At 40.6% G+C, this 24,343-nt stretch overlaps 2 protein-coding genes across 12 annotated transcripts in view; both read right to left on the reverse strand.

Annotated features, from left to right (window-relative positions):
• STXBP5 (syntaxin binding protein 5) overlaps positions 1-21,785 on the reverse strand; it is a 107,119-nt gene extending 85,334 nt beyond the window's left edge. For 7 of the 11 annotated variants that reach the window (XM_059841730.1, XM_059841732.1, XM_059841728.1 and 4 more), the window contains exons 1-2: positions 21,573-21,784; positions 19,664-19,761 (exon numbers count right to left, since the gene is read on the reverse strand). In XM_059841730.1, the coding sequence (XP_059697713.1) occupies positions 19,664-19,761; positions 21,573-21,725 (251 nt within the window). In that variant the 5' untranslated portion in view covers positions 21,726-21,784. Of the gene's footprint in view, positions 1-19,663; positions 19,762-21,572 lie in introns of all 11 variants that reach the window. The other 4 variants (XM_059841727.1, XM_059841725.1, XM_059841723.1 and 1 more) reach the window with 2 other exon arrangements.
• LOC132324999 (nascent polypeptide-associated complex subunit alpha, muscle-specific form-like) lies at positions 21,777-22,602 on the reverse strand. Its single transcript, XM_059841735.1, has 2 exons — positions 22,501-22,602; positions 21,777-21,955 (listed from the first exon to the last, which is right to left on the reverse strand). The coding sequence occupies exons 1-2, from the start codon at positions 22,589-22,591 to the stop codon at positions 21,777-21,779; spliced, it is 270 nt and encodes an 89-aa protein (XP_059697718.1). The 5' UTR covers positions 22,592-22,602.
• Positions 22,603-24,343: the final 1,741 nt, after the last annotated feature.

Consider the following 24,343-nt stretch of genomic DNA (forward strand, 5'->3'; position numbering starts at 1 on the left):
GTTGATTTTCTCAACTTCCAAATCAGCTACCAATAATGTACATAAGTGCAGATCAGCTTCCTTAAGTATTCACTTTGTTTATAGAACAATGTTCAGCTCCTTTAAAGACTAGAAGCCGAATGATTCCATGTTAGCTTGCAAAGAAAACAGTCTCAGACTGACACAGTAAAAAGGAGCTCTGTGGTGAAAAATACCAAAGTCTATAGATCTCAGCAAAAGTTGGTTAAGTGGTTTTTGTGTAAAGGTAGTTGTAGCAATTTTAAAGCACAAACCCACCCTTTTTTGTCTCAATTTGCTTGAGTTTTTTTATTTCAAAATTAAACAATGCCTGAACTAGTTTTCATATAAACTGATAGGGAATAGGTAGGGAGCAGTAACTACAATCCGCTTTCCAACAACAACACACAGGGGTCAAAGCACTTAAACATCAAAGTTGTTTACATAAATGTGCACAAATACATTTCCCAAGCAGCTATAAAAAGTGCCAGCAAATTTTCTGTAAAGGCTGTATTTGGTAGAGTTTTCTCAGAGCTGCCAGCGAGAGGCAATCATTCATTGGAACGAGATGTAATCGAGCAGTACAAATGCAAACAGGACTAAAAAAAAACCCAAAAAACATGATTTAAAATTAAACAAGAAACAAGATTGGTTTTAATGATAAGTTTTTATAGGCACAATTCACAGATGGCAAAGCATGCTATTAAATGAAGAGGTAAAAACATCAATTTAGACCAAAAAAGAAAAAAACTAAAAAGGCTACAGGCTTTCCTTGATTTTAATCACTTTGCTTTCTGACACAGGTTGTACTCCTTTAGTGTAAGACCTCTATTTCAGCACTAACAACACAAAGATGACTAATCCAGCACTTTTTCTGGGTGGGAAGGAAGAGAAGGAGAACAGCAGAACACAAGGGTAGGAAACTCTTACAAATACTGGTTTCTACGACTACACAAGATGCAGTGAAATGGGTGGTAACTGGTAATTCAGTAAAGTTTTTCCAAAGGTTGCAGTTGCATATGTAAGTATAAATTCAGGAAATAACGATGTGTTTTTGAAGAACTTCATCAAAATTCAGAGATAAAACCTTTGCTATCTGTTATATGCTTCCAAGACCTGCTCACCTGTTACACATTTAATCCAGTTTAGTTTCAAGTCGAATTTCAACATGTTATTACATGCTATATCTGAGTATTAATAATTAACCAGGCTTTTCCTCTTTACAAGCATAGCTTCTTGGCCAAGAATAAAGGCAGGGGCATTCTGTGCTCCCAGAACTGAGGTATATACTTGGAATAAGAATGATGTCTCTTCTCAGAGTCCTGATATTTTGTACAAACATTGCCAAGAGCAGCATTAACAAGTGTAATGTTCTAGAACTAGATGCTAAGTGAATTACATACTTATTTAATTTAGCTTATGAAAACATAAATAACCTTGGATATTATCTAATAAAAGGACAATTTAACATTTTCAAAGAACATAGCCAATCCTTGCCCAATCAACTATTGTCTGTCATCACCTATTTCTGACTGTAAAGCATTTTGCTAGGTCCAGAAGAACTCTCTTCATTCACACAGTATGATCTAAAATAGTTCCTTTAACTCTTGTCTGACAAATAAAATCTCTTCAGTTATTTCCAAATCACCAACCACTGGATAGAAGTGACAGAAGACCAACTGTAATCCCCAGTCATTCCATCTCAACTTTGTGCACACACAAGCCCACTCTCTAATCCACTCCCCACAAACTTCATAGCAGTGAGTGTAGTCTCCTGAGCCAATTTTACCTCTACCTCATTAACCCTTTACACCATTAGGAGTCCTTTAGAATCAGACCACAGGTACTGTTACCACTCTTCATGCAGCCACTTTTACTTGCTTTGATAAAGGCAGCAGAAAAAGCAGGGCACCTAGGCATAGGAAGGGGTCTTAAAGAAGATCTCAAATTAAAAGTTGGTCACATCTCTCAATTTTTCCCCCAGACTTTGCTGTACTTTTCCTCTCAGTACTGATATCAGCTCCTTCCTTTAGACCCAGTCCTTTAACACCCAGCTTAGGGATGAGGTTTAATCTACCCTTCTACTTCCCACACAACTTTGCATTGTACTAAGGATGAAAAAAACTCCTCTTCCAAACATGCTTCTGAAAAAACTTTAATCACTGGAAGTTTCATCAACACAGTGACACAGGTATACCATGTTTCTGCTTACACAGCTCTTTGAAAAAGTTACCAGCAAAGTCACTTGTTGAAGCACTGAGCAGGTCAAGGATTAGAAGTACCAACACTTCCATGGCATAGGCAAGATGGAGAAACTTAGATCCCAAATCCAGATGGCAGGTACAAGTTAACCCCTTCTGTCTGTACTAAATTGATGCGACAATCTGTCCCCAGACACATAGCAGTCTTTCAGCTATGAGCCTGTCCCCATACAAGCTGAAAGACCTTCCAAATACCCCACGAGATGTTCACAGGCACAGCATCACAAAAAGCTGCTATTGCTTTTTAAGTAATTCAGCTAGCAGTCCCTAAACCCTAGTAATTCAAACATATTGAAATAAATGGGTCTTGGGACAAAATTTTCCTTGTCTGGTCAAAGCAGAAGTAGAGGCTTCTTAAATAGTCTTATTCAAAATGACACTAAAAAATTGTTAAAATTAGCCTCAAGTGTGAGCAATCACAGCTATCCTTTAATTGCTACTTTAAGTATTTTATAACTCTAAGACAGTGTTTTTCACTTTATCTTACATCAAGCCTCCTCAGGTTCCCCTTCAGCACAATTTCTATTTTTGCATTTCACCAAAGGACTGAGAAACTTACTATCTCACTGCTATCAAAATAGTAGTGACCATTTTATAGGTTTGCTCAAAATTAGCACCACAAATGAAATCCAAGGTACAATTCCAAAAATTCAGTAGATGGCACTATTCCACAAAAATCAAGAGAGGAAACTATGTCCTTGCATAAACAAGGGGTACCATGGAGCTCAAACTCTTATTTTAAATATGCAAAAAACAATTCTCCCTCATTAGAGTGCCTTTCATTTTTTCGTGTGTTTTATAGAACATGGAAAAATACATGCCAAATCATTCAAATAAATCATTGTTTTGTGAAAATAGTTGTAATTTTACTTAGCTATTTTGATGAGGCATTTCTGCTATTATACAGAGCTCCACTTCACAACACAAAAATAGCTGCACACCAGTGTTGCAAAAAGTAATATTTTTATGGTTTGTATTTACCAGAAATCCAATTTGACACATAATATTAAAAGGTTGACATTGTCCCTAGAAGTTGCTTATGCAACCTTAATTCACATCTCCTCAAATCCATGATGGCATTTTATTTTTAAAATTTAATGCACCAGCTCAAGATCAATTGTAAATGTTTTGCATTATTCAGCCTAATTTTTTTAAGTGTCAAAAAGATAACTGGTCACTAACAAAACCTAAATTGCCAGATTAAAAAAACTGGCATTACAACACGTGTCTTCAACATGATTAAGTTGTAAAGTGTAGCCCTAAAAATAACCCTACCCATTCCATCTTAACTCTTCTCTTAAAATTTGTTGCAGGTGCCAAACTAGAAGCAAACTACAGGATCTTTCTCAGTGTACTCGAGGACTTCAGATGGGTCCTTTCCTTAGCCCCAAGAAACACACTACTGGGCAGTGCTCAGGAGTTCCCACGGGAGTACAAATACAGAGCTACTGTTTTGCACAAGCTGTGAGTTTCAGAAACCCAAGGGTTTTTCTTAGCACTGGGAAGGGGATAATTCCAACAGTGTTATGGGCCCTGAAACCAAGGCCCAGTTAAAGACTACAACAAGATGGAAAACAGAAAAACAGATTATCAACAGATAAAACACAGTCCAAGGAACTTCTCCTGTATATCTTTCCTGCAGTTTTTCCTAGTAGGTGCTTTAACTACAAGATGGAGGAAGGTATTACTTTGCAACTATAGCCTCAGTGATTTTTTTTTCCTGAGACTTTAGAGAATGTCCCCATCTCTTATTCACTTTACTCCAGGGCTTGTCAGATTCCAAATGATATCTGATATTTCAGGCAGTGCTTATCTGCCCTGCTATTGCAAGAATGACTAGTTTACTAGCAGAACAAACAAATAATCTGAGTCTGAAGAGTTATTTCAATCAACTTTGACTGAAGGAAAGAAATCTTCAGATAATACTTTGCCATAAATTTCATGAAAATATCAAGCTAAAAAGAGTGGAGAAAAGAAGATGGAAAGAGGGGGGGAAAGCCAGATTAGGCCCATATCCTATCCAAAGCATTACCTCAATGTCCTAAAATACATGCTCTGCATAGTCACAGGAAGCACTTCAAGAGTTACAACACACATGTAATAGTACTAGGAGATTGAGTCATACAGCAGCAAGTTCCACAGTGAAAATGTCTTTCCTCTAGATAAAAGTATCCAAAATTAGAGATGCCCATATATTACAATTCACTTCACACAACTGAAACAATTCCAGTTCCAAAGGAATTTAAAGAAGTGCCAAATAGAGCAAATTGTTGCTTCAAGCCCCTCAAAGACACAGAGGGGCTACTGATGTTGCTTAGAACTTTTAATTTCTTGTACAATCCTGCACCTTAACAGAAATATCTACCAATATTTCTGCATCATAAGAGAGTCTTCATAAAAAGTACAAGCACTGAAGGTTTATAGTTAGATCTCTGATTGAAAAGGAGCAAGGAAAGGTTCCGGGCTTTGGGTCTGTAAAGAAACTTGAGCATTTAAGTACACTTCCTGCATAGCAAAAGAAAAGCTGCAGAAACAGTAGAGCTCTCCTTTCCACAAAGCACTTTCATCTCCTTCACTACCACCCTGTTCTCCAAATGCCAAAAGAACACATTCACATTTCCAATGTTCCTCTCACATTTTTAACCATGATAGAGAGAAGGCAACGCAAAGAGCAAGTCTGCACAAAGATATGCTAGAAGAAAAATACAGCCAGATTCCTCAGAGTGACTGTTGTTAAAATACAAAACTAAGTTTCAACTCTTTTTTTCCAAGTAATTTGGGTCTCACTAGAATCTTCAGCAACATATTTACACAAGAACTACTTACAAGAAAGTGAAATGGCTGCTGTTCAGTTAAAATATAAAACCTACCAATTATGGTTATTCCAAAAAAGTAACCTTGATCATCACCACTAGTCACAGTACTAGCCCACACAGAAAATTTAGAAAGAAAAAGAAAATCACTTGCTGTTTGAGGCAGACAATCACCACAGTCCAGAGCTTTACTGAGGTTTTAATGTAAAGCCTGTAGTTGTAGATGTCAAATAGACAGGGTTTCCTACCTTTTCTATGGAAGTTTCCAGCTGTGAAAAAGGACACTTCAGAAATTCCATAACATGAAAATATCCAAGGGCTCAGAGAGAAGAAAAGCATTGCCTGGAACAGGACTCATCATCCAACCTCAAGATAGTTTCTAAGCAGCAAATTCAGATCATTAAAATTAATGTGGCATTGTAGCCCCATCAATTCAGACCCACTTTGAGTCAGAACCTCCATTTATGCAGGGTAGTTCAGTGTTCAATGTTTTGAGTGTCAGATAGCTTTTTCTACTCAGCAATAGAGAAAATTGAATTAATTCATTTTGGAAGGTCACTTCTATATCACCTTCCATCAAAAATCTGAGAGGAAAACATGTAATTGTCAGCCAGCTACAATTCCCTAGAAGCTGTAAACTGTGGAAGTTTTATGTATGCTCTGCATGGTGAGGAATAAAAAACACGTGAGGCTCAAATATAAGCTGGAACATCTGAGCTGGTACCTGTCAGACAAGTCACCTGGGTGCTCCTCAAACATTCACTAGGGGAAAAAAAAAAAAAACCACCACCAAAAAAACCTAAAACCCCACAACAAAAAAAAAACCGAAAACAAACAAACAAACAAAACCATGGGAGAAAACTACTATTTCCAAGATTTCACTAGAAAAGTTTGAAGATAACAAATACTACCTTTACAAGGTATTGTTTAAAGTTTACTTCTTCTTTCAAATGTCAGCCTAGCAGATTGGCAATGAAATAGGAACAAATAATCCCATTGTATATTTACAGTGTCCAACAGCTCTGTGTGAATTAAAAAAAAAATATATATATATTAAAAAAAAGTCAAGAAGAGCATTAGACTTCCTGATAGTAAAGAACTCCACCAGAACAAAATTCAAGTAACATATGTATTAAGAGAAAAAGCTAAGGAACCTTTTCTGGCTAACTTCGTGTTGATTTATTTTAGTTCTTTGAAGTGTTACAAATCTGAAAGTGTTTCACCTGCAAAGTGTCCCTACTTCTTTGGCAACAAAGGACTATAAAAATTCCCAATTGATACATTAGCTCTACAACCTGAAGTCTGAATACTACTCCTTTTTCCCTCACACATAGTCTGCTCAACTCTAAACTTGGAGACTTTGCAGAGAACTAGTAGTCTTCAAACTCACTGTCAGGTACAAGACTTCAGAGTCAGGATAAAAACATTTCAACAGAATCAAGCCTCACCCCTCCTCACAAACCATATCCATGCACAAACTCAATCCTCTCGGAGCAGAGAAGAGGAAAGAATCAAATAATTCACCCCAGATCACCAGAGATGTAGGATAGTTACATTCCTAGAAACTATTCATGGACAAGGGCTACAATTAATTCTACCAGAAAAAGTGCTATACTATAAAGCACACTCGAAAAATTAAGATAAGTATTTTTTAAGAATTATTTTCTGAGAGAAAGAAATCAGTCACATAGAGATGCCCAAAAATTTAAAGATGACGTTTTAAAGGAAAAGTAGAAATTATATCTATTACCCAACATGTTCTAATAGGAAAAACCAGCAACTATAAAAGAAACAATATAATCTCCTTGAATAAAATGAAGGAAGAAATATTAATTAGTGGCCTGTTGCAAAAATCCAGGATGAAACCTATTTTACTGAAAACCACTGTGATAGACTGATACATGTATTCCAGTCAAACATCAAGAAAATTAGTACACTGAATGGTTTTTATTAGTAGTCATTAAAAAAGAAATAGACAGCCACAGATCTAATATATCAAATAATAGCTGTGAGCAGCACTGAGCTACTAAGAGACTTCAGGCTACTAAATATGTTAAAAAGTTATTTTTAGGAGCTGAAAATTATATATTTATAGCAGTTCAGTGACATTCATACAGAATTCACTTACACTGATCATCTCACATATTGTCCATTAAAACACTAAGACAACGCCAACAAGTATGCACAACTGAGTTTAATTTCATCATATGTGAACTTCCCCCAAGTGAAATACAGTTGTACAATTTACAGTTATTGTCTGTACTACAGCAAATAAAGACAGGTAGAGAATCCTCTGGTATTCTGAAACTTTTAGGGTGGTATTTTTGTAGAATTAACTGTGCGGAAAAAGCTTTCAAACTATGCTTTTAAATATTTTACCTGTTTTGTAATCAAAGCCTGCATAATTCAAGTTTGACAGAAATATGATTTCAGAAATATTTTGCAAGAATAGTCTCTTTGTGTGAGTCTTTCTACAGCAAGTGAGATTAGACTCCTAGAAATGCCAGTCCATTACTCGGTGTATGAAAATAGCAAGCATTAGCAGTGTCTTCTTTGTCAAATCTGTTACAAATACTCTGGTAGCACACTGTGACCACTGAGAAATGGCACAGAGTAGCATTTCTCCTTTAAATCTTACTCAAGGGCATTGTTTTCTGAACTTGCCCAGCGCTGTGTTCGCTTTGCAACAGTAACTTCTGCTGCAGACAAAAAACTGAAGGCAGAGAACATCCTCAGATGGCAGCGTGATCACACACTCCTGTCTGCACAACAGCTTCCTTGATAAACTCACCACCACACCACTTCAACAGTCTTGGCATTTTACTTTTTACCATAGCACTGATACATTTTCATCAACTGATCAGACATCTCGATTTTTAGCTTTAGTAGCAAAGGTTTTTCCTTACTAACAAACCAGAAAAGCTAAGAAAATAAGTTGTGTCCAAAAAATGATAACAATATGAAGTATTGAGTTGAAATGAAGATGTGCTTCTGGTCATATGCTATGATATAAATTGCAGTTTCTAAATATTTTGAAACCAAACTTCACTGTCAGCATTATTTGATGTGCTCCTTCTCTCACTGGGAATTGCCAACATAAAAACAGTTCATCAAAAGTCAATAAAGTTGGCAATAAGTCAATAAGTAATAAAAATTCCACTTCCTCCTTACCTGTTTGTTTTTTGTTTTTTTTTTTTCTTAAATCCAGAACACCCATTTATTTGATCTGGAAATTATTGGCAGAGCATTCATATAGGAAAAAAAAAAAAATCTTTTTAACTGCCAGAGTTCAAATGTCATTTTTGTCCTTTGCTACTCAGGTAAGGAACAGGACTTTGCAAGTTAACTCCTGCTGCCTCTCCTCTAAAATATATATAAATCATATTTTCCCCCTTCTTTTTTTTTTTTTTTTTTACTAACCCTTTGACTATTAACATAACTGAGGCTATAGTCACAATACTTCCAGGGACCAAGTCTGTAAGAAAACAGGTATAACAGTCACATCCTAGGCAGCCATATATACTGAGGGTAATTGAAAAAAAATGTGGACCTCTGTTTAGGGTTTTTTTTAAACTAAAGATAGAAAAGCACAAAAGTTTAAGAAAATGGTTGTATTCTTTGTCAGCTTGAACTCTATTTCCTTTGACAAACAGCCCTTATGAAAACATGGGGACATTACTAACAAGCAATTACTAACATTGCTTTTGACATGTAGGCTACCTGATCTCTCTCCATCCCTTTTAGTAACTCACCAGGATTTTCAAAAAGGCTATATTTTCCACCTTATTATTTTAAAGAATGAGGGGATATACACCATGCTAGCTTTTTTTTTTTTTTTTTTTTTTTTTTGGTGACTTTCCTTTTTATCTGACATTTAGGAGTGGCTATGCAGGTAATCTTATTGCACCAGTTTACTACACAGATTTGGAACACATAAAAGAGAACACCAGGCAAGTTATTGTTTTGCAGCCCATTCTCCATATTAATAAGCATCACTAAAGCTTAGTAACTGTACCTCTAACATCAACATTACAAAGTCCAGTTAAGAGTGTTTTTCAGGTGTGAAGAACATCTGCTCTGTTTAACAAGGTAGTATGACTGGATAGAGCATATGCTAAAAATCTAAGGCACGTTAAACTATTAATTGAACATTAAGTGATCACAAAAAAAAAATTAGTATTCCATCTTTTTCCCTAATGAGCAAGTTGGAAAATGCAAATAGGTCCATCTGCTGCTACTGACTAGGAATCATTGTTACTAGCTGGGAAAGAGGGAGGGCCTATAGTAGAAACTGTTGTCAGAAACATTGGACACCAGCTGGATTACCTCTTTTGTTGGCTACTCTTGAAGAACTGCATTTATCATTATTATGTGAACCAAAAATCTAATAAGGTTACTTGTACACGTACAGAGTACAAGCCAGACAGCAGCTTCAAGAGGCTAAAAAATACAAACCCCTACTTAAATAATATGAATCACACAAAATAAAATAATAGCTCACTAAGCACAACTACAAACATATTGCTTCATTTGGATCCGCACCCTCTCTTTAATTCCCTGGCTTACAGAGTTCCAAAGTTAAACTCCTGTGGAGTTTACATGAGAATATAAAGTAGGAAATGACAATTAATTCTTGGAGAATCCATGAGAGACAGCTCAGAAAAGGGTGAGTTTGGTCTATAGCCTTCTAGGCGGAGAACCTAGCCTCCACTCTCCACCAGCACTGCTTGAAGGAGCACTGAGTGGTTAGAGGGGGACAGGTTAAAGACTTACTGTGAACTATTATTATGTCAATCCTAGAAGAAAATTAAGCTTCAGGTTTCCTAAACATAAATCAGGTTTTGTTACTACCTTTTTAAGGTGTTTATAAAACAAAATCCTAGATATTTAGCAAAACTGGCAAATATAGTAGCATTGAATTATTTCCATAAAGCTGTAAACTTCTCTCTGTATAACAGGAATCAAATAATTGATTTGGAAAACTGCAACACTTTGGACTGCCCTTTTTCAAGTATTACAAAATCTGCATCATTATTATTACAAGAACTTCTGGGTTTATGTTTTGAAGAAGCCATCTGGACACAATCCTGAGTCATGAAATCTACCAGGATCTGTTTGAGCAGGGGGGATGCACTAAGTAACTGAAAAAAAAAAAAAAAAAAAAAAAATCTCAAAATTCTCCAGTAAAAATCTATAAGATTAGAACTACTTAATCTTAGCATTAAGATAACTAAGACTATGCATGGCCTACTTCTGATATTCAAAAAAAATTTTTACTAATACAGTATTAAAATCAATCTTAATTCAGCAATTGATAGAGTTGCCTCAATACAAGCACCATCAATTACTATATTTTCTGTTTAAGCAAAGCTTAGGGATTCAAAATACACTGAATCATTGCACAAAGTGAATAAGTTAAAATAAGTAGTACACAGACCAAGGACGTTATCCAATAGTGCAGATCTTGACACAAAGCCAGCTTTAGAATTTCGTAAAAGGAGAGATTTTTAAGGGGAAGACAAAATGGTTCTCATTTGCATCAGTCTTAAATTGAACATCATTGTTCCAAAACTAAACAACAGCCACAAAAAAAGTAATTTCATAAATGCATTGTAAAAATCACAAGGAATCAGGATTGGGTGTGAGTCCCCAGAGACTGAGGGAACTGCTACATATTTCAGAAATTTACTAAATAAGGCATTATACCACTCTACCAGTCCTCTCTTCAAAAATATTTCTGTTTCAGCTGTTTCCAAGACCTTCATTATTTTAATGTGTCTAAATTCAGTGATACAAAAACCACTGACAGAGATTTAAATTATGTCTTTAGACCTTCACCTGTATTTGCACTGAAAGTCAACAGTGGTGGTAACAGAGTGCTTCCTTTGATAAACACATAAGCTGTACAATTACCAGTGCCTATGATAGAAGCGTTGACACGAATGGGGTCACTAAGTTATCAGGAATTCTACAAGGCTACACTTGACTGGCATTCAAGTACCAATTACAATACCACAACTGAAACTCACAGGTCAGCAAAACACGGGAACTCCAAAAGCTGCTGGCAGACAGCACACAGGCAGTGGGTAAGCAATGTGGTTTTGCCTCAAAAGTAACACAAACCTATTCCTCAGACTGGCAAACAAATTACTCCATGTCAAAGAACTGCATCTCTGGGAAAGCTGAGTCTTCTCTACTTAACGAGATGAGCTTTGCAGGATCAAGTATCACATACTTTAAAAAAAAAAAAAAAGATTAGTTTGATGGTGCACTTTAAGATAGGCACATTGAGAGCAGGAAGAGAGAAGACCCAACAGATTAAAGATCTATGACAGTATTAATTCTCTCAAAACTATTAGGTACTCCAATATTTTTCAAAATGTAAAACCATTAGCAGATAGCTAAGATCAAGGGCAAAGTGAACTGTTCCCAAAATCCAAGTCCTGCAGTTCTGTTTATCATCATATTGAATGTAATAATTTGCAGGTTTTCTTCTGTTTCTCACTGAGGTTCTACATAGATAAACCAACTTGGTCACCTTAAATTTATTGTGTAAGAACACTTACCTTTGCCTTTTGAAACCTCTTTATAACAAAGAGACCTGGACAATTCAAAGTCAAATGCAGCCACAAAATTTCTGTCAAAGTTTTGTTAGGAAGGGTTTGCAACCTTGATTTGTGCCTTCATGCTTTCTTTATCCCATCTCAAATCTTAAGCTGTTTCTACTCTTCCAGATGTGACTTGACTAAAACTGCTCATGTCATCTCCTGCAGCAATAATGCTACTTCAGTTCTAAAAGCCATTCCACAGTGATCAAGAAAGAACAAATCTAGTAAAATGCCAAATTAAGATCTAAGTGAATTGAGCAATGTACCACAAGTCTGAAAGCCTAAGCCTGGCTCCAGCCGTCCAATTTCCTCTCACAGTTCAGCCTAACCTCATCAGGTCACACAATCCATATACCACCTCAGTGTTTCACTAATAGCAAAGTGATTCAAGGAAACAAACTATGCTCCTGCTAGAGTAACCTGCAGCCTTACAAACTTTGCTTGCTTTCCAAATATTTCTTTCCTCATGTTCACCATGACCTAGCAAGTTTGAAGCTGCAAGGCTATATCCATTAAGTTTCTGCTCTGTCAGTGAAATACCTAGAGGGAAGTTTTCATCGTAAATTTTTGTGGATTATAGTATGAGTTTTAATAGGGTTATACTTCAAGTATTCTTAAGCAAAAGGAATTACTACTAGAAGTTGCATTAGTAGAATCAAAGTATATGTAATAACGCTCCCGATGAAAGACCTGCTGCTTCCCTACAGCCACAGTTGCTACTGCATGGCCTTACCCACAGTCCCTTCAGAGATAAAGCTGCTCTAACGTGGCTTTACCCATGGCTGCAGTCCTTCCAGGGGAATACCTGCTCTCATGTGGGATTATCCATGGCCACACGCTTTCAGGTGCTCCAACACAGACTTATCCACAGGCACTGATGTGTCAGTATCCACCTGCTGCAGCACAGACTTATCCCTGCGCCTCCATCCCTTCAGGGGTTCCTGCTGCTGCCCTGATACAGCCACAGCCACCTCCAGATTGTCCTGACTGACACAGACCCAGCTGCTCCCACGTGGAGCCACCGTGGGTCAGGTCCCTTGGAGTGAAGTTCCAGCTCAGTCCCAGCCAGCCCAGGCCAGCAGCACAGACACACAGCGAGTCCCTGGGCACCTGCCAGCCCGGCACATCCCTGCTGCTGCTGCTGTCACAGCGCTCCCAGGCTCGGCACAGCCAGGTGATAAAGCAGCACAGCAGCAGTGAGAGCAAAAACCAGCCACTAATGAGCACTGGACTCTCATGTACAGTCAGGCAAGCCAGGCTCCTGACAAGCACCTGCCAATTAATAGCTAATCAGCAATTGCAGCTATACATTCAATCTAGCACGTTCCAGTCAAATCCTGTCATTATCTCAAATCGTTTGAGCTGCACATTGGGTGTCATAAATGATTGTTGCAGTTTAACCCCATCTAGCAACTAGGCTCCACACAGACACTTGCGCACTGCCTCTGGTGAGATGGGGAAGAAATATTGGAAAAGAGAGAAAATTCACAGTTTGAGATAGAGAATGTTTAATGGACAAAGCAAAACCCACCCCGCATGCAAGCAAGGCAAAACAAGGAATTCATTCACTGTTACCCGTGGGAGGGCTGGAGCTGCAGGAAAGCAGGGTTCCCTCATGTGTAACAGTGACTTGGGAAGACTAACGCCACCACTTCAAACAGCCTTTCCAGCTTTATATCCTGAGAATGACACCATATGGCATAGAATATCCCTTGGGTCAGCTGTCCTGGGCTGTGTCCCCTCCCAGCTACTTGTGCACACCCAGGCTGCTCATTGGTAGGGTGGGGTGAGAGGCAGAAAAGGCCTTGGCTCTGTATAAACCCTGCTCAGCAATAAGGAAAACATCCCCACATTATCACAACTGTTTCCAGCACAAATCCAAAACACAACCTGATACCAGCTACTGTGAAGAAAACTAACTTTACTCCAGCCAAAACCAGCACACTAAGTTTCCCAACAAGCAAAACCACAGATATAAAAACACCATCCTATTTATTATAAAGAATTCAGTCAAATCTTTGTCTGTGTAGGACTCATTGTTTTAATTCCATGCACTTAGGAGATACATGCCTTACCATGCCATTTTGGCCCTATTTCATTTCAGAATACCCAAAAGTTGCTGTTTTTCTTCATTCAGATAATGGGAATTTTTCATTAAGATAACAATAGCCACGTGAACAAAGTGCTGGATGATATGACAAGAAATGCAGTAGTGTTAAAAGGAAATGTGACAAAATTAACATACGGTTTAAGCAAAGTAGTTTTCTTGCTTGAACTATTTTGTGTGAACTGAGTAGCAAGGTAGATAATAAACATTTTTGTAATAATAAATAATCAGTATGTCCCTGACATGACAATTTGCAATATTTTTAATAGCTTTACAAAGTACTCTTCCCAAAACAGGCATATTTATTCAAAGTCCAGAACACCAGTGACAAGGGCTGAGACCATTTTCTTCAGTGTACAAATGCCAAAAGACCCTGACCATCCACAAAAGAGTAGTTCAGCTCAAATTTGGCATGTTCACAGAATCAACAAAATTACAGACTAATTTAGGTCAGAAAGGATCACCCAGCTTCATCTGGTTCACTTGAAGATGTGCCAACATCAGTCGGATGCTCTGTTTAAAAAACTGAAATCTTTGCATACTCTAAACAACTCCAGCCACTGTCCTACTGCCAGTGTAGAGCTACTACAGAGAAGAGCAGGTATAGAACTACTTCAATAAAACAATACCCAAAAAGCAAAAACCTCAATATATAAATATCTCAAGCTGATGCTTCCATCAAGGAACAAAATCAGTCAGACTGCCTTGCAAAGTCTGAATGATCCAAAGGAGAAATTATTTTAATGGCTATAATCACATCACAACTTGGAAAAGCTATTTTGTTAGAGCTTCAGAAACTTTACCAAACTGCTTGAATTTTGTATTATACCTATTATACCGCTACAGCAAAGCTACCCAGATTCTGCAACAAGCACTTCATCAGAAACTGACTGCATGGAACCACATACCCAGGGTTTTGAGATATTTTGATTAAAAAAAAAAAAAAAAAAAAAAAAAAAAAGTGAGGTCTCAAAAAGACTGACAGACTGGAGAATGGAAATCACAGAAAATCACAGAAAACAAGCTTTATACAACCCAAACACACCAAACACATAAAAACTTCAGCCATTTCCTTGCATAAGTCAACTTTTAGTGCTGAAAGGCCTGTGGGGAAATTAACAGATACAGACATTGACATTCAGGACGATTGGAATCTTCAGGTTTTTAACGATGGAATGACGAACAATCTATTTTTTGTCCTTCCTGTGAACTTGGTTTGCAAGAGGGAAAAAAAGCCAAACTTTAATTAAATAACCTATTCTGCTTGGGAATAAAGAGTCGGAGGCACAATTTGGTCTGTGTGGAAGGTACAACACTTACTCTTACAGGTATTCCCTTCATTTTCAATTATTTCTAGTGAAAATGGCCTTCCTTTCTAGAACTCCCTCTATCAAGAGAGAGGCTGAACTTCATGCTGCAAATGCGTATTTTTAAGTCACAAAGCACCAGCAGATATTGTATTTATATTGGGAGATTATCACCAAACATCTAATTTGATATATTGTCCTATCTTTGCTATAGAAAAATTAAAGTGCAGAAAAATGAAGAAGCTTGTTTAAGATGGAGGAGTTAAACAGTGGGGACCAGGAAAACTCCTTCAATATTTCTGCTTTAGCTTTGAAGATTATTCTACCTTATAAAAGCAAATAAAAAAGCTCAGCTGACTATTATTATTAATTGTACAGGGCCCCGGACTTAAAACTTCTGAGGAAGCACCATTCTAAAGGCAAGAAAAATACCAAAAAAGCTCATTACATCTTTCCCTAGCCTCTTCAGAGTTTACACATCCCCCTGTTCAGATCACATTAGGCTTCCAGAGGGCCTTCTAAATAGAAGAGCAAAAGCAATGAAGAGCACAGAAGCAGGGCTATTACTTATGACACTGAGCACTGTCAGGACGTCACAGGGTAAAGTCTAACTGATTATACCAAGTTAAACCTTGAGTAGATAAACTGAACTCTAACTCATTAGAAGGTTTTGATATCTGCTGGGAAAACATAGCACAGCCAATTATGCACAAAACTTTCTTAAGACCAAGGACTGTATGTCCTACAGTAATGGTTCAGGTCTGCACAGAAAAGAAGCAAAGCACAGATGAATTTTTAACTACTTGCTATCTCACATGTTGCTACAGTAGATCAAGAGATGAAAGCCACCCTGGTAACAGCAGCTAAATCCCTCCAGTTATGGAGACAACCAAAGGTATTGACCTGACAAAAGAGGACACCAGCAGCTTATACTGACCATAGCAGTTTGAAATCAATAGTGAGCACAAGTGTTCCCTGTGGAGATCACACCCACAAAAATCCAGCACAGAGGACAGGGAGCCTGAGGCAGAATTGCCACACAAGAAACAGGCCACCAGCCAAGACTTACACACCTCAAATAGCTGGAAGAACCACACCACAAACTCAGAGGAACAACTGGACCAGCATGCCCAGGTGAGTGCTACTACTTGTGAGGAATCATTTGAGATTTTATGTTACTCGGCACAATGCTTCTGCCCACGTGCCTACCTCATCCCCCACTTTCCCTTGCAACAGAGAAAACAGAATACAACAGCTTAACTGCTTTTTACAGATCCTAGTGTCAGGAAGAGGGTCACATCAGGCTGCTCAAGGTTTCTACTCTACTAAGCTACTCACTTTGTAACTTTTCCTTATACACAGAAAAGTAACCAAGCTGATGTTCATAGGTGAGAACAGAACAGAACTTTTGTTATTGATACCTAAAACTGTTCTTTTTGGGGTGGGGAAACACTTCTCTAATTAAGGATTTGTCTGCCTCCAAAAAATGTTGGTTTTAAATCTCCCAGCTAAGTAAGAGTTAGAAATGTTTCTTAATAACTAATCAAGTTTTTTAAAATGAATACAATGCTCAAGTTAAACCAGTGAATAATCACAAACTAACTTTCATGACTCATAAGGTTAAAGTTTTACACTTTAAAAGCAGTCTCTTCCTAGTATTTTTATGGACTTCTCTCCCACTTAAAACTGCAGAACCTATAACCAAATGTGTCTTATTGGCATAGAATGGCAAAGTTGCCCCTCTAGAATACTATGTTACCAACTACATCCATCAAGCCTAGAGGCAAAAAATATTAACAGAATAGTAATTCTACTTCTAATCCCATTATACCTTTAATTTAGGCACTTCCATTTTTACAATTACTTTGTGGATTTAGAGAATTCAACACAGTGTTGATGTTCAAGTATATTTATCCATTAAGATAAAGAAAGACAACGTCATTTAACTGGCAGTATATTTGTAACCACAGATTTTGGTTCTTCAGAAAAAACTTCAGCTCTATTTTTACAAATAATTTTAACAGTACTGCAAACGTTTAGTACTTGTGTATAAAAAGTCACTCTGTTCTTCCAGTAGTGGTTACAGAGGCATCATAAAGAAGAATAAGGTAAGAGTGTGATTTAGAAAACTCACATTAACCTGTTCTGGTTCAGAATTTAAAATACCCAATTTGAAGACTGATCAAATACAGAGAACCTCTGTAAAGAGTCCGATAAATAGTCCAAAGCCAAATCAGGACTTTAACATTATTTTCCTCACATATTAATGAAATCTCTAACAGGTTCTCACTCCTTGATTTAAGAATATTTTACCTTTAATATCCTTTCCAAAACTTACCCCAAACTTGTTTCCCCATTCCTCAAATTACTTGCAAAAGAAAGCGTAAAAAGATGTACCTGTACTTGAAGACAAAAGGAAAACAATAATACCCACCTCCCATTTTCTGGTAGGCAATGAAGGAAACATTATCATTCCTTCACTTCTATACTCTCCCAACACAAACACAGAAGAAAATTAGGACTGACTTCCATTGCACTTTTATGATTTTTCAATGAATAACACTTTACTGACACTTAGTCTTTCTAGTCCACACCTCATTCCAATTAAAAACACTTTTGCAGCTTTAAAGAGTAAGTGGATCCCACTTTAATGAACCTTTGCACGTAATTTATTATTCATAAAAACCTTAACGGGCAAAGCATCCTGAGGGTTGGCTCTATCTTTAAGCAATAGAACAAAATAAGCACTTGCAAGCCTCACTCTTACCCATTCTTCTCAAACCAGCAGAAAGCAAGAGGCTGCTTTTACATTGGGAATATGTCTGAGTCTATTCCTTCTGCCTGCATTCCTCCATCACAATAAGGAGGTAATCACAGGAGATGCAAATCCTGCAGTGCTCTCTGGTTACAGGGTTACTCTATCAGCTGAGGGCTTTTAACCAGTTCTTCCGAGAATCAAGAGCTGTATCAAAGTACTAAGAAGCATACTCATCTTCATCAAGTATGAGGAGCACTAACATTTCAGCCTCTGCATGAAGCTTTCTCCATTCCCTTAGAAAACACATTTTCTGTCATTTTCTCACAGTAATATTTTCTTCCCAAACAATCTTGCAATACGTCTCTCAATTATTTAGAAAGCAATTCCAACTCCAAGAATTCACAGGTGTGTGTAGCCATGGATGGTTGCCCAGAAACAGGTTTTGTTGAGTCATCATTACCCAAACTGCAACATCATGTTGCCCAAAATTACAGGTGAGTAAGCTCTAAACAGGTACATTTTGATCTCTTCTTTGCCTCCAAACCAAGTTCTAACTTCTACTTTTTGCTTTCTCATCTATTCTACCAATATGAGAGTAATTAACACCACCCACACACAATTCACTCTTCATTTCAATTCTATAACCTCTTAAAAAGGAAAATTTATTAAATTAAGTGTAGTTTCAAATATGGCATTAAGAACATTGCATTATTACCCCTATTCCTCACGCTCTGAGCTAAGAAATCTGGAGAGTTCTAATATAAATCTAGTTTTCAGTTCTAGGTTTTCAACTTTTAAAAGTCAACCCTCTTATGGCAATTAACTTTATAGACAGGGTAGTGATATACCAGAAAGAAACAAAAAAGGTCCACTTGAAGACTAATATAAACACCAAAGGAAATTTTTAGATTTACCTACAATTTAAAGAGGATTAAGTCAATTTCTCTAGCAAGATGGTCTAAACCTTCCCCATGATCTTTAGAATCCAGTTAATTTCAGGACAACAAAGAATTCAATTAATTCTTTTATGCTGACAAGTAAAGGTCCCAACAACAGTACTGTGGATTAGAGACTCTACAGGACACCTTCTTTTAAAAAGAAAAGTTTAAACACATATGTTGTTACATGGCTTGGATAGTAGCATATGGCTGTGGTACCATATGGCTATAAACATATGGGTAGTTCACTTTCTAGTGAACAAAAAGAAGCAGGGTTACTAGTGCTTTACTTCACAAATTCATTCCGCTTCTCTCTGTCACTTGGAAGCTTTTAGCAAGATACAATCCCTGTACCTTTTACTGCCCCCACTTGAAACCCTCATTTGGCAACACAGAAGTAGTAGCAGGTCACTAGAGCATTACAAAGTTTATCTTAAGAACAAGCCCACCACCCAAAAATAGCCCAACCAAAAACCCTACAAAATAAACCAACCAAACAAACACCACCTTACCAAGCAGCACAGAATGTTTACAGCCCAGAGGATAGAGCAGAACAACAAAACAGAGCTCAGCCCACATCTCTCTTTAGATTTGCAGTCAGCTGCTGTAAATTGTCAGCACACCAGTAACCCTCTACAAAATTTATCTATTACCTTGAGATAAGGGCAACTGAGCAGCCGTACTGCACATGATTTACACAACTTAAACTGACACAAAGAACAACCAAGCCACCCACCAACAGCAAAGAGAGCTTGCTGTTTTACTCCCCTCCTGCATACCTGGTTCCCACCAGACTTCTGAATGGTTCAGCAGCTGAATCAAGACATCACCTGTGTGAGGTGCACTAAATCCACTTCAGAGTACAAAAGGATACAGCCTTAGTGCTCCAGTCTGAGTCCCAATGGCCAGTATTTTCTGAACCGGATCAAATGCCAAGGCTGAAGGTTGATAGGGGAAACCGTGGCGTACAGTCTAACAAGCCAGAGCACAGTAACAATGGGTCAGGCAGGGTACCAAAAACAAACAGAATCAAGACTGTATGTTAGAGAAGAGGATTCAATGTTAATCACAATTTAAAAAGGAACTACAAAGCAATTTAATCACAGACTGAGAAAATCACCTGCCTTACATGAACCAGTTACAAAAGATTTTTAGTCATAATTACTCATTCATCTTGAAGCATCAAGAGACAGTCAGACTTTCTGAAACTTAATTTGAATCTTCCATTTCTTCTGTATAAAGGCTGAATCAACTCAGCATTTCATTTTTTCATCTACCTCATTCCCTGAGTAATCTTATTTTCAGCTCTAACAAAGACATTAAACTATTAAAATCTGAGATGTTCCTAGCAAGTTTGGCAACAAAGCCAGACTTATCATCAGAACTATTATAAACTACTAGACTTGCTTTTCTGAAAATCACTTCAATTTCAATCCAACAGACCCAACATGATAGTGTAACCTCTCTCAGCTCAGTAAAGAAAAAAAAAAAAAAAGGCAACTTGAGCTTGACAGAATGAATCTCTCATCCTCTATTTCCCTCAAAGAGAACAGGCAGCCCCAGACTAGATCAAACAAAAAAATACTTCATTGAACAAAGGGAAACCCCCTCAACCATGGGATTCTTTGTTAATATGGAGCTATTGGCACATTTAGCTTTTTTGGTTAGCCAAGACTAATTTGGTAATTGACCAAGCAATAACTCCATTAAACTTCTCAGGCTGCAATTAATCAGAACTGAAAACATAATAAAAGTGTCACCTACTCTTACTTCCACTCTAAATGCACGCATCCTAAGCCATACAAATGCCAGCTTTTCCATTTCTAAGGCTTTAGTTTAAAGCAGAGGTATTTCATGACCTCATAAACGCACAGCAAGCTTCTGATATACTCCTTGTACTTCACTGAAGTTGCCGGCATACCCCACAACTTTCTGTATTTCACAAGTGAATAAAGTCTAACTGGCAACAGCTCTGCTCTTCTCCACATTCTTCGTGACCAACTCCTGAAAGCAACAGAAATGCCTGCAATACACAACAAAACCGAGGAGAGTCCACCAACAAGCTCATCCATGTCAAGTCAGGCCATGAATGCCTCACAAAGATAAAAATGAGTATTGATATTCCAATCAGCTTTTATTCCTCTTGATACAGCTGGTGGTTAATTCGCTGCATCATTTTCTGAAGTGTGCAGACACAAACTGCAGTTATAGTATCACACACAGGCAAATAAATAAACGGGAACTTCGTTTCTAGATAGAATTTGCAACAGCAGCATCACCAACTTGGCAACACACTGCAGTGAAATCACCACAAACATCGAAAGCCTTTTTCAGGCATAAAGGAACAGGATAAATGATTTCAAAATAATGCAGAGGGACAGATTCCCTGTCCTTCGGGCCCATTAGCAGAGGCTTCTACTCAAACGCCGCGATAATCAGATCTGCACTACAGCTAAGTATCACTCCTTCCCCCATCCATCCAACTCTTTCTACGAAGCCCTAGTGAACACTTGTCAGGATTACTCGCATGAAAGAGCCTAGACGACGACAACCCCGAAACTCTCCAAGAAAGATGACTAAAGAAATCCAGCAAGACCTGTACAGCTACACCCACCGCTTTCTTCCCGTCTTCGCCCCCGAAATAATCAATCCAAACAAGTAAACAGAAGCGGCGGGGAGGCTCGGCGAGGTCGGTATGGAGAAGCAAAGCCCGCAGCGCCCATCGCGGCGGCGCGCCCCCTTCCCCGGCCGCCCGTCGGCTCGGGGCTGCAGCATTCATTCACCTTGCAGAGCTGGAAGTGCTCGGACTGGAGCGTCTCCTGGATTTCGGTCTCCCGGTTCCCCGCCTGCTGCTGCTGCGCGGCGGACGACGCCGAGGCGACGGCAGAGACCGCCGTCAGGCCGTCCAGCACCTTCCTGATGTTAAATTTCCTCATGGTCCTCGGCGGCGGCGCTCCCGCTCCCCCGGCCTCGCCGCCGCCGCGCTGTCACCGCCGCGCCGCCCGCCCCGCAGGCGGCAGACGAGCCCCCGCCGGGGAGGGCGGTGCAGGGGCGGCCCGCGGTCGGGGGCGCCGCGCTCCTCCTCGTCCGCGGGGAGGGCGGCGAGGCGTCAGTCCGGCAGCGCAGCGACGTTTCTCATCGGGGCCCGCGGGCTCGGAGACGGGGACTGGAGCCAAGCAAACAGGAGTCGGTCAGCCCACCGAGCGCCGCCACCGCCGGTCCCACGCTCGCCGCCCGCGGCCGCCCCGCGCCCTGCCCGCCGGGGAACGCGGCTCGCCCCGGGCCCAGCCGGCCCCGCCCCGGCCGCCCCTCCCGCCGCCGGGGCTGTGCGGGCTGCCTCGCCTCGCCTCTCCGCCCCGCGGAGCCTCCGCGCCCCCCGCACAGCCCCCTCACATCGCGGCGGCCGCCGCTGTCACCCGTCCGCGTGCGTGCGCGCGTGTGTGCGCGCGTGTGCCGGTCCCCTCCCGCCGCCGCAGCCTCTCCCCCCGCGGCGGCAGCAGCCGCCCGCCCCGCGGCTCGGCTCGGCTCAGCACCCTCCGCCTCCTCCTCAGAGCTGCGTGTGCCGCCAGCCAGTCACCAGCGGGGCTTCTCCTGGCTGCTGCCAGCGCCTGCCGCCGCCCGCCCCCACAACCATCATCCTCCTCCTCCTCCTCCTCCTCCTCCTCCTGCCGCGGAGGGAGCCTCCCCCGCCTCTCGGTCGCTCCCCCTTGCCTGACAACGCGGAGCGCAGCGCCCCGGGGAGGAGGAGCGGCGGCGGCGATACCGCGGAGCCCGGCCCGGTAGCGGCGGGACGGCCGCTCATGCGCGCTGAGAGCGGCGGCGCCCGGATGTGGCGGAGCCGCTCCCCCCGCGCCGTGCGGGGGCCGGGGCCGCGTGTGCGGCGCGGCGGGGCGGCCGGACCGGGCGCTGTGCTCCGGCAGGGCGGAGGCGGCGGCAGGTAACAGGTGGTGGCGGCCAGAGGCTGCCGCGGACAGCGCTGTCAGCGCCGTCCCTGCCCCCGGCGCGGCGCTGGAGGCGCTCGACGGCTGCGGTGGAGTCTGGCCCCGCGCGTGGCTTCCCGCGGGAGATCCCCGCGGTTGCGCCTCGTCCCGGGCAGCAGGGCTGGTGCGGATCGCGGCCGGAGCTGCGCCGGCGGGTCCCGCGACGAGGCCGTGCTGGGCGGCGGCGGCCGCCGGAGCCGGGACAGCGCGGAGTGCCGGCGGGTTTACGGGCGAGCTCGGAGGAGGGGTGCGATCCCAGAGGAGGGGTGCGATCTCCTCGTAGCACTCACCCCGAGCACCCTGCTGGTTCTGCGGCCCCGGCCCGAGAGCGCTCGCTGTGCGGCTGGACGGAGGGCCGCGGCCGAGCTGCCCAACACCGCCGGCGGAGTCACGGCCACTCTGCCGTCGCAAGGCGAGCGCCGGGGTTACGAAGGTGCTTCCATTCATTTTTACGGCTGCAAAACCAATTTAAACAGGTGGCACAGAGCCAAACGTTTCGTTCTGATAGCCCCTGTTGTAGAGAATTCTGTATTTGCTTTAATTTTTCTTTTACTGCGAGCTTGGAATTTGGGGTAGTCAGTGGTCAGGAAGTAGATAGTATTCCGTCTTCGTCATGTTTCTTTATTCATGAAGGTCATAATTATTTGTGACTTTTTATTGAACTTCTTTTCAGCTTAAATTAACTGATCAATCCCTTTTGGAGGGAAAACTTGTAGAGATATGAATCAAGACGTTGGCTCACATTTCCTAGCCTCAGCATGAATGCCTTAGCAGTAGAAGGCTCTGCAGACTGGAAAATGGTTCTTTCAGGTGGTGTTTCCAGCCTGATGGCCAGCCACGCTGTGTTAGCCCAGTGTCCAGTGCCGTAGTGCACCGAGGGATGAGTGTAACCCGAATGCAGTGGAATTGCTACGATTCAGCCATCTTCATAACCTCAGAAGGAAAAAAATCCCACAAACTCTTCTTAGACCTGTAAGTTCTTGTTAATTTACAGCTGTACTGCCAGCAGGTGTATGATGTACAATCATTTTAAAGAAACCAAGACATTTCACATATTCTTGCAAAGTGAGCTTACAGAGCTGTTCCTTGCATTACTAGGACAGAAATCTTGGACATTTCCTGAAATCAACTTGGTAAAATGTGAAAGAATGACAAAAGTCCTAGGAAAAAGAAAGGAGTAAACTTAAATAAGGTTCAGTAAATATCTGATGTGAAAGTCAACCTAATTTTAAGAGATGAATATGTGCAGTTTCAGCATATCTTTAATTTTCTGTAACATATTTTAGCTAATTGTGTATAAGTTACAGAAGTAATGTCTATTTTCCCATCTATTCACACATGCTTATTATAACACACTGAACTGGGAAGGAAACTGGTAGAACTTGACCATGTTTGACTGGTAAATATAAGCTGTTACAGGTAAAGACAGGTACACATATAACTTTAAGAATGTAAGTTATAGTCCCTTTGAGTCCTTCTGTTCAGTATGTTTTAGGCCAGGCTCTGCAAACACTCCTAGATACAACTTTGATAGTACAACTAACATGATTTTTTTATAGGAATATTAATCACAG

Source organism: Haemorhous mexicanus, chromosome 3 (genome assembly GCF_027477595.1).
Source record: "Haemorhous mexicanus isolate bHaeMex1 chromosome 3, bHaeMex1.pri, whole genome shotgun sequence".
Classification (NCBI taxonomy): Eukaryota; Metazoa; Chordata; class Aves; order Passeriformes; family Fringillidae; genus Haemorhous; species Haemorhous mexicanus.

Excerpts from the sequence above, each read along its gene's own strand:
- LOC132324999 (XM_059841735.1), bottom strand. The coding sequence starts at position 22,591 with ATGAGCGGCCGTCCCGCCGCTACCGGGCCGGGCTCCGCGGTATCGCCG. Across the intron at positions 21,956-22,500 it reads GCTGCGCTCCGCGTTGTCAG|TCCCCGTCTCCGAGCCCGCG; the intron begins GCAAGGGGGAGC and ends GCTTGGCTCCAG.